The sequence below is a fragment of the Miniopterus natalensis genome, chromosome 1 (assembly GCF_054644295.1).
Source record: "Miniopterus natalensis isolate mMinNat1 chromosome 1, mMinNat1.hap1, whole genome shotgun sequence".
Classification (NCBI taxonomy): domain Eukaryota; kingdom Metazoa; phylum Chordata; class Mammalia; order Chiroptera; family Miniopteridae; genus Miniopterus; species Miniopterus natalensis.
The window spans coordinates 1,327,741-1,337,713 of NC_142081.1; the positions used below are offsets into that span (position 1 = coordinate 1,327,741).

Sequence of the window (9,973 nt, forward strand, 5' to 3'; positions counted from 1 at the left end):
CTCATCCCCGCAGTCCCAGCGCGACGCAGTCTCGCCCGGGGCCCGCAGCGCCGCCCCTCCAGCCCGGGGGCCCGCGCCCCGCCCCCGACGCGCCCCCGCCCGCGCGCGGCCGCCCCCGACGCCACCTGCGCGCGCCCCGCCCGTCCCGCCCCGCCCCGCCCGTCCCGCCCCGCCCCGCGCGCACTGCGCATGCCCCCGCGGCGTCACGCGCCCGCCCGCCCGCCCGCCGCAGCCCGGGGCGCGCCCTGCTGCGTCCGCCGCGGCCCCCGCGGCCCGCGCGCCATGGAGCGCATCGAGGGGGCGGCTGTGGGGCGCTGCGCAGCCTCGCCCTACCTGCGGCCGCTGACGCTGCGCTACCGCCAGGTGAGCCCGCCCGCCCGCCGCTTCCGCCCGCCGCTTCCGCCCGCCCCGCGCCCGGAGCCCCGCCCACACCCGGCCCGGAGCCCCGCCCACACCCCGGAGCCCGCCCCGCCCCCGGGCTGCTCGCGTGGGTCTCGGTTCCAAGGCCGCCTGGGCGCCGGGGTCAGGGCGGGGCCCCGCAGGGACACCTCGGGGACCGCGCGCCCCTCCCAGGAGGCTCTGCCGGGCACCCGCCCTCGCTGCGGTGGGACTTACTGGGCTCGTCCGGAATCAGGGAGAGCTTCCCGGAGGAGGTGGTTTCCACATCGGGGGGTGGAGGCCGGGGGCAGGGGGCAGGAGGCAGGAGAGGGCGCTGGGTGAGCCCCGGAGAGCCCCTCGCGGTGGGCTCCCTCCCCGCGCGCCACCTCCGGGGGTCCACCTCCGGGGGTCCACCTCCAGCCCGGGAGGGCAGGACCGCGCGGCCTCCCAGGCAGTGGCTGCCTCGTAGGTTAACAAGAACTACTTGTGGGTTGAAAGAGGGCTGCTGCCCCCCTCTCCCCGTGTCCAGCCGTTGACCGCCTCCTGCTCAGCTCTCCACCACCCGCTCTGCCCAGTTTGGGTCCGACCCTCCACTTGCCTGCTCCACCTGCGCGGGCGCTGCCTCCGGCTGGGGCTCCTGCAGGCCGTTTAGGTGAAGACTGCCCTCCTGCCCCTCTCAGCACAGTCGGAGTTTGGTGTCCCTGGACCTGCAGTGTCCTGCCTTTCCCGTCCTCTCCAGACCCCTTCTTCTCACTGACCCTGTGAAGCCTCCTGGGGCCCAGCCTGAGAGAGGCCCCTGCACCCCCACTCTCCCAGTCACTGGGGCCCTGTGGGCACCAGGATGGATCCATGTTGGCAGCAAGGGCCTGGGGCAGGAGCGTGGGTCAGTTAACAGACAGAGTGTGGGAACACAGAGGTCGCTGCCCTCCTCCCTGACATTGGCCTGACTGTGGCTGCACAGCCCCCAAGGGCTGGGACTCTGGGTGGCAGCGGGCACAGGGCGGCCCAGGCATACACCTGCTGGGCTGTGGCTGCAGCCCTCTCTCCCCACCTCCTGTGAAGGGTGGCAGCCTTGGTGGGTGCCTGCCGGGACGTTCCCACTGATGGGTGCTGGTGACCAGAGCTGAGCCGTGAGGCAGCAGGCTGTGGTGGGCACAAGCTGAGGGGCCAGGGACATTGGGCTGGGCAGTGCATGCCACCCAGAGTATCTATAGCCTTTGGTCATTAGCCACCCTGGTCAGCAGAGATCTGATGGACAGACAGGTGGGCCAGAGACAGGGCACCCCCGTGGCTCTGAGAGGGAGAGGACTATGTCCACTCCAGTCCTATTCCTCCCTCCCAGGCCCCTGAAGATGAGCCAGGTCTGGGGCCCGCCAGCTGGCCAGGGCCTGTGGGAGGGGCCTTGGAGACCGTCTCCTCCACCCGTCTTGGCTGGACCTAAAGTTCTGAGAGATGTTTTGATCTTGAGCCAAGGGGTCCCTGAGACCTGCACAGGTGATACAAACCCTGAGGGAGCCAGTGGGCGCAGCAGGCACATGGCACACTGGAGGCAGGCCTTGCTTGGAGCCCGGCCTGGGTGGGTGGCTGGCCCTGGGTGGCCGGATAGCAGGCAGGCCCGGGCTTGCTTCTGGGGCAGTGCCTGAGAACAGCCTCCCAGGCAGCCCAGCCTGTGTGCCATAGGGCATCGTCCTCTTTGCCCCTTGGAAACCAAGGCTGCCACCACCCTTCCGGGACACCTCTGCCTCCAGGCCAAGCTCAGACCCATTTTCCCAGCTCTGCTGGGACCAGCATGTGGGCCTCTGTCTGTGAGGCCTCTTGCCTGGAGCGCTCATTCCTCGCTTCTGTGGGCCTGGTGTGTGATCCACCAGGAATTCCTCTCAAACCCTGACCCTTAGTCATCCCTCTCCTGCCTCCCTGGCCGCACTTTCTGTGTTTCTGGTGCTCAGGCCCATGTCCATTTTGTGGCTTCGACAGACCCCAAGGGTGGTGCCAGCGGTTCGCCAGGGCCTCTGGGTTGACCCAGTGACCGAGGGGCTGGTGATGGGCAGCCACAGAGCAGGGCCCCAAGGTCGCGGGTCCAGCGCCACCCACAGAGACCCCTTGGGGAGGGTGCTGGGCCAGGTGGAATGGCCCATTTCGCCTAGTGGTGTCCACCTGGCAGGATTCTGGACACCTCTTATCCTCCGCCTGCTAGAACCCCATAATTGTCTATTCTGCCTGCCCCCAGCGGGCTCAGCTCAGACCCTGCCCCACACTGCCTCCTGCATACACTGAGCGCTTCCCAGAGTCTTGGCAGCCAGTTGGGGCAGGGTGCCCAGGGCCGGGGAACGACCACAGGATGCATGAGTTAACCTGGGACCCAAACTGGGCCGGGAGAGGGGTTGTCCCACTATCCAGTCACCGTCATTGAATCCCCATGTTTTTTGAATGATCCCCCACCCTGCTCGGGTGCCACCCCACCCCAGCTGCTCCTGGGGCTGGTTCTCCCTCAGGAGGCTGATCTACCCTCCTGCCCTCCCACTTCTCTCCTCCCTTTGTCCAGTGGCCTGAGGAAACCGGGTCTCTGTGCTTACCCTTTGGGTCCCTCCCTGCCCTGATGGGGAGGGTATGACATGCTTGCCCCCCCCCCCCCCCCCCGCCGCCACGGTCCTCCCTCCACTCGGTGACGGCATACATCTCTGCAGCGCCTTGTGCTTAACCTGTGCCGGATGTGCTCATGCTGTGCCTGGGGTGCCTTCCTTCCTTTGCCCTGGTTTTCTGTTTTACCTGCAGAACCCCAGGCTGTCCTTGACCTTTCTTCCCCGCCCAGCCGCTCCCCTTCCTCACCTGCGGGAGCTCCCGGCTCCAGCAGGCCCAGGCTGGGAGGGGGCCTCCGTGGCCGGAGCTGGTGCTGCAGGACTGTCTGGCCTCCTCAGCTCCCCAGAACACCTCCCCCCATGCGGGCAGCCCTCTGCTACCCTGACCGCTGCCCCGCCTCTTTCAGAATGGCATCCAGAAGTCCTGGGACTTCATGAAGACACATGACAGGTGAGGTCCCAGTCAGGGCCCCTCCCATGCCCACGGGGACCCTGCCTCTGCATCTGTGTTTCCCCCACAAACATCCCCACTCTCCTGTTCCCTTCACTGAGGGTCGCCCCAAGGCCTGGTGGCTGAGCTGGGTCCCCGGTGGGACCTGAGAGAGGCTGTCTGGGTGCCCTTGCCCCTGAGCAGTGGGATATGGGCTAGATAGCGACGTGGCTTCAGGAGTGTGCTCAGCAGGCAGCTGGCCCACGGGGACCACATGTCCTGTCAGTCACCCAGCCCCCAACTTCCAAACATGTCTTCCCCACCCCACTGCCCTGTCCTGCCAGCTGGGTCCTAGCCTGACTGTGTGACCCGGGCAAGCTCTGGCTCCGCCTGGGCCTCACTCCCCATCTGACCAAGGGACCTAGTTTCCCCAGGCTGCTGGGGAGAGGAGGTGGGCTGGGAGTGGGGTCCAGGGCGGCCAGGGGAGGGGGTTGCTTCTGCACTGAGCTTGGCCCACCCCCGCCCCACAGTGTGACCATTCTCCTGTTCAACTCTTCCCAGAGGAGCCTGGTGTTGGTGAAACAGTTCCGGCCAGGTGAGGCCCCCAGAGGGGGTGTGGGGAGGGCAGATCTGGAGGTTGCCTTCAGGCCCCTGTGGTCCTAGGGTCAGAATGCAGATGTCGGGAGGAGCTCCAGGGGAAACTGAGGCCTGGTGAGGGGGTCTGGTCTACAAGGAGGTGGCTGCCACATGGCTGTGACTGTAGTCTGCCCTCCCCCCAACCAGCTGTGTATGTGGGCGAGGTGGAACGCCGCTTCCCAGGTTCCCTGGCAGCTGTGGACCAAGATGAGCCACGGGTGCTGCCGGTGGCACTGCCGGGCTCAGCAGGGGTGACGTATGAGCTGTGCGCCGGCCTTGTGGACCAGCCCGGACTGTCACTGGAGGAAGTGGCCTGCAAGGAGGCTTGGGAGGAGTGTGGCTACCACCTGACCCCGTCCGACTTGCGCCGGGTGGCCACCTACAAGTGAGTGGGGCTGGGCCTGTGGACCTGCAAGGCCAGGGAGGGGCCCCCTGCTTCAGCGCTTCCCAGGGGATGGGACAGGCTGCCTCCAGGCAATGAGTGCCCCGTCCCCCGGGGTGTGCAAGTGAGGCAGTGCCTCCTTGTTTTCATCGTGGGGTTGGGGGATAGTTGGATGGAACGCACCCAGATCGTGATCCAGACCGGAACCTGGGGCTCTTGGAGCTGGTTCTGGGGCATGCTGCGCCCTTGCCCCTACCCTGCAGCCCCCACCCTGTGGCCCCTAGCCTTGTGGGGCTGGCTCGGTGGCAGCTGCTGCTGACAGATGTCTCTACTTCCTGTGGGATTAAGCACCAGGCTCTGGGTGTGGGGGTGAGTCATAGATCTGCTCGGACAGTGGCTCAGGAATGAGGGGATGGCTGTGTCCTGGGCGGGGAGGGGCCCCAGCACTCCTGGGGAGGGGGGAGAGGTGTGGCCTGGACGATGAACTTCAGGGCCTACGGGCCCCACCTGGGCCCAGGCGCCCCCCCCCCACTCCCCATGAGGTCTACTGCTGGGGCTTCCTTTCTAGGATAGGATGTTGGGGTAAAGCCCACCCCCTGCCCTGGGCGCACTGCCCTCAGGGATGTCTGGGGCAGGAGGAGGGCCTCGCAGTGTCCTGACTACACTGAGCTCCGGGCCTTCTCCAGAGGACAGGGCCGGCACCCCTAGGAGGAAGGCCTGGGGGCTCTGACTCCTCTCAGTCCAGTGCAGGGGCCGTGCAGCGTTGGGCTGGGTCCCCCCTGCTGCAACAGCCCCCAGGGCCTCACCGGGGCCCCCTAGCCTACAGTTTTGTGGGTGGAGGTTTATCTCCAGTCCCAGGAAGGAGGTGAGCCTCGGGATCCTCCATGTTAAACAGGATTGAGGATTTCCACACCATAGTGTTGGCTATCTTAGTGTGAGGGGCCTCAGTGTTCTGCAGGTGTCCTCCGTGTGGCCGGCCAATGGCTACTTGTCCCCTGAGCCTGCTGGGGATGGGGAGACTCCAAGGGGCCTGCCCTGGGGTAAGGGTTGCGCCAGGGGTGGGCAAAGAGGAAGGCAGGTGGGAGGTGCCCTGGAGGGGTTGCCCCCACCTGGGATGTGAGCCTGGTGGGGGGTCCTGGCAGAGGGGCTGCATGGCAGAGGCTCTGGGCAAGTGGACCAGCAGCCTGGCTGCAGTGGCTCCACATGCAGGGCCTCTGGGCTGCCGCCTGATCCTGAGGGTGCTGGGGAGCCAAGGAGGGTTGTGGACAGTGAGCAGCCTGCTCAGACTTGTGTGATGGAGTCGAGGGTTGGCTGTGGTGAGACAGGACCGGAGGGGGGCTGGAGTGGAGATCAGGGCAGTTGTCCCTGTGGGGTTCATGAGGGCTGGACAGACAGCAGAGCTCATGCTGCCCTGTAGCAGGGCCCCGGCTTCCTCCATCACCCCAGAGGTGAGCCAGGCCACTCACCTGCCAGTCCCAGGTGACGAGGCCCAGGCACCCTTCTGAGATTAGCCAGCCACGGAAACGATTGAGTGAGGAGGGGAGGCAGTGCCCTGCCTGGCCGGGCATATTCAGAGGCCACGCCTGTCTCCTTCACGAGCCGGAGGAAACCGACTGGAAACCCCACAGACGGGCTTCCATCAAAGGCAGCCGTGCCGCCGGCGGAAACGGCCCATCAGGAAGGGTCTGAGGGAGATAAGGGGATGGAGGGCAGAGGAAGCAGCTGGGTGAGGTCAGTCCGAGTGGGGCCTCTCCTGGGGTGGGGAGTGGAAGCCCCTCAGCCGTTTTCTTTGCCCTGTGTGTTGGGCGCGTCTCCAAGGGCAGCCGCAGCTAACCTGGGCTCACCCGGGGTCTCCCCTGTTCCCGAGGCCCCTCCCCAGACTCCCCTTGGTTCCCTTCTCCCCCTGCAAACCACGCTTGGGCCTTCCTGTGCTGGAATCCGGACTGACCTGTCCCTCACCCATTTCTCACAGCCAGCGGTCACCATGGCTGCCCTCCACCAACCAGTTGGGGCCACTGCTCTCTGCCTGGGTGCTTGTCTCCCTCCTAGAGGCCAGTAGCCCCCTTCTGGCCAACACTCACTGAGAAGGGGACTCTCATGTTCCTCTCCAGCCTGGGACCCATGGGTTTGGGCTTGGGGACCTTGCTGCCACCACCCCCCACCACCACGAGCCCAGCCTCTCACCTGGCTGCCTTGGCACCTGCTGTCCCCAGCTTGTGTCCTGCAGGTGACGGCTTGGGGAGCTCTCCCAGGCCCATGCCTTCCCCACAGCCAGCCTAGATCCCTGGGTGCAGGCGGGGGGCCCAGCACACACCTCAGCAGCCTGGGGGTGGGGACTGCGGGGTAGGTGCACAGTGGGGAAGGAGGCCCTACCTAAGGGCCCAGCCTGCACAGGAGCAGGGAGGTGCTGTGCTCCAGACAGCCTGCCAGAGGCTGAGCAGTGCAGCCCCCACGGCCTCACATCTGCATCAGCCCCCCAGGGTCTCGCAGTCGTGGTCAGGGTGGTGGCTGGGTCTGCTGTGTACCCTGGGGCTCAGGTCCTCTTCCCAGCTTACTGCTGTGGCTGTGTGACTGAGACCTTGTGTCCTGGCCGGCCGTTGGTCGGGACCATGGTCAGCTCCTCCAGGCTGCACAGGTCCTGGCCATGTGGCCCCGCACAGCTTGGCGGCTTGCTCTGTCTTGAAGAGCAGTATGTCCACGGGTGGGGGGCCTCCTGGAGTGCCCACCCGAGGGCTGGAAGGTGGGGAGTGGGAAGGGCCGGCGGGGCCTGCATGGTGGCTCAGCAGACAATGTCTCAACCTGCAGGGCTGGCGTGGGACTGACCGGCTCCAGCCAGACCATGTTCTATGCAGAGGTGACAGATGCCCAGCGGGGTGGCCCGGGCGGTGGCCTGGCTGAGGAGGGTGAGCTCATTGAGGTTGTGCACCTGCCCCTGGGTGGCGCCCAGGCCTTCATGGACAACCCGGATGTCCCCAAGACCCTCGGCGTCATCTTTGGTATCTCCTGGTTCCTCAGCTCTGTGGTCCCCAGCCTGGGTCCCCAGTGATACCCCAGAGGGCTTGGACAGAGGCTGGGCCTGGCCCCTCACCCTGCAGACCCAATAAAGGCTCGTGTGGCTCCAGCTTGTGTCCACTGGCTCCGAGCTGTAACCAGGGCGGGTCAGGGAAGCCCGAGATGGCTGGCTGTCCCGAGCGCCCCTCAGCTCCACGCAGCAGCAGCCTTGGCTGTGGCTGTGGCTGTGCCAAGGGCAGGACAGGAGGGGGTGGGCCACAGAATGAGCTGGGACCTTGGCGCGCGTGTGTGTGTGCGTGTGTGTGTGTGTGTGTGTGTGGCTGAGCCGGCCTCAGTCAGGAGGAGGGGGGACTGAACTGTGGGTCCTGCATTTGGGAGGACATGCTCCTTGCTCCTGGGGAAGTGAGGTCACCCACCCACGTGGCCTGGGTGGCCCCCTCCGCCTGCCGGCCTGTGCGTGGCCCTGCAGCCCCTGCCCGTTGGGAGGGTCAGGCTGCAGGAACTGCCCTCTGCCTCAAGCACTCGGGGTCACAGGACAGCTCGCTGCCCGTTCATCCAGGCACCCAGGAAGGCTCCATCTATCACGGGTGGGCTGGAGCCCACTGTAGGGAGTGTGTGCTGGTCACCATAGTCACAGGCGTCAGCTGGGGATGGGGGCCCAACCTGATACTTTCTGAGGGGAATGACCTGGTCTGGCCCTTCCCCAGAGCCCCCCCCAGCCCTCTGGTCAGCTCCTTGGGTGTTGTGTTAGGGGACAGGTCGGGGCAGCCTGGATCATAGATCCCTGACCCTGGGGAAGGTAAGGTATCCGGGGGATGCTGTCCCCACAGGTAGGTGGGGACTGGGGAGCTGGAGTGGCCAGGAGCTTTCCTGTGGACCTGGCTTAGTGTTCTAGCCCCAGTGTCCCTGGGGCTGGGCCCTGGGCCGCGGCTGCAGGAGACATGGGGGCAGGCCACACTGCCTCTGGCTCCTACTGGGGCCCCATTGTTGGGTGGGGGTTCCTCATGAGGGCCAAGGTCCACCCTTCCCCAGGCTGACCCCAGGCAGGCAGGTGTTTTGTGAGCATGCGTGGAGGGCACCCAGGTCCTTCCCTCCCTGTGGGCCTGGGTAGCTCTGTGTCTGAGCCCAGCAGAGCAGCACAGCCTGGGACCTGGCATTCAGGGCTATCTCGAGGAGGCTGTACCCAAATGACCCACCCAAGCAGCACCACCTGTATGCAAATGCCGCTGTGACCAGGTGGGGCCTCCTGGGAGCCAAGCCAGTGAGTGCCATGCTGCTAGGGAGGGGCCCTTGGGCTTATGGTGTGTGTCCAAGGGGCCAGCGGGGCTGGGCTGCCATGGGGTCCTGAGTACTGCAGCTCCACCCTGCCCCAAGGAGACCCCAGTGGGCTGCCCGGGGCCCCGCTCCTCTGAAGACTATCTCAGGGCAGGAGTTCTGTCCAGCCTAGAGCTGGCCCACCCTGCCTGCCCCCCTTACTGCTTGCCTGATGCCCACCCCTAGTGCTCACTGGCTTCCTGGGCTGCCTGCCGCACTGTCCTGGAGGAGCGTCTAGCAGGGCCTGGGGGCTCGGTGTGCCCTGGGGCATGTGTAGGCTCCGGGCTGGCAGGGCAGGGGTGGAGGGCAGGGTCCCTGGACTTGGGTGCAATCCAGCCTCCTCACTCTGCACCCTGGGGGGCAGGTCAGCAGGCACCGCTGCAGAGCCTAATGGAACTGGCATCGATTTCCCGGCACTGGGGGGGGGGGGGCTGTAACCGGAAACTCCCCTCCCTGGCCTCTATATTTAGCACCACAGACTGGGCGGAAGCACAGCTCACTCCTGAGCCCAGCAGGCTCTGTCCAAACCCCGGGCAGCCTGCACCCTAGCCTGGCCCTGAAGCCCCATGGCCAGGCTGAGTGACTCCCAAACCCACCGAGCCGTGTCCAGCACAAGCTGAGCAGTCACCTCAGAGCACACCCAGGAGAGCCCCTGGGGCTGGGGGCTCAGAGTGGGAGTCCTCATGCTAGGGGCCCCATGGAACTGGGATCTGAGGGGTGCTGTGGCTCAGTGGACCCCAGAACAATGATGGGGGCCTTCCTGGAAGAGGCAGGGCAGCTTTGCCCTGCGAAGGTAGAGGCAGGAGCCCTGACTCCCACTGGATCTCCAGCCTTCTGGGCCAAGGCTGTAGAAATCCTTGCAGGAGCACCTCGGAGGGAGGGGGTCCCTGTTTCCTAGCAGCCTCCAGTACCCATTCCTCCCCCGAAGAGGCCACTGTCCTGACTTGAACCTTTCTTGGGCACCATTGGGTCCAGGATGTGGCTCCTAGGGGGCAGGAGAAGAAAGGGGACAGTGAGCAGGAGGAGGCTTCTGTGTCCTGCAGGATGGCACCCGGGGCAGGGAGGCAGAAAGCCTGCCCCGCAGACAGGTGTCCTGGGTCTGCTGACCCCAGTACTGCCCTGATGCTTACCCAGCTGCCCTGGCCAAGGGGACCTCGGTCCCGCTCCCAAAGGGTCTGGAGGGAGGCAGACAGGCCAGGTCACGTCTCCCTAGCTTTGCAGGGCAGGCAGGGGCTCCCTGTGCTC

The 9,973-nt window shown here is 66.1% G+C and overlaps 1 protein-coding gene across 1 annotated transcript; it reads left to right on the forward strand.

Annotated features, from left to right (window-relative positions):
• The first annotated feature begins 252 nt into the window (after positions 1 to 252).
• Positions 253 to 7,584, forward strand: NUDT14 (nudix hydrolase 14). The gene is made up of 5 exons (XM_087817863.1): positions 253 to 363; positions 3,362 to 3,405; positions 3,915 to 3,979; positions 4,168 to 4,405; positions 7,208 to 7,584. The coding sequence occupies exons 1-5, from the start codon at positions 283 to 285 to the stop codon at positions 7,446 to 7,448; spliced, it is 669 nt and encodes a 222-aa protein (XP_087673989.1). The 5' UTR covers positions 253 to 282; the 3' UTR covers positions 7,449 to 7,584.
• Positions 7,585 to 9,973: the final 2,389 nt, after the last annotated feature.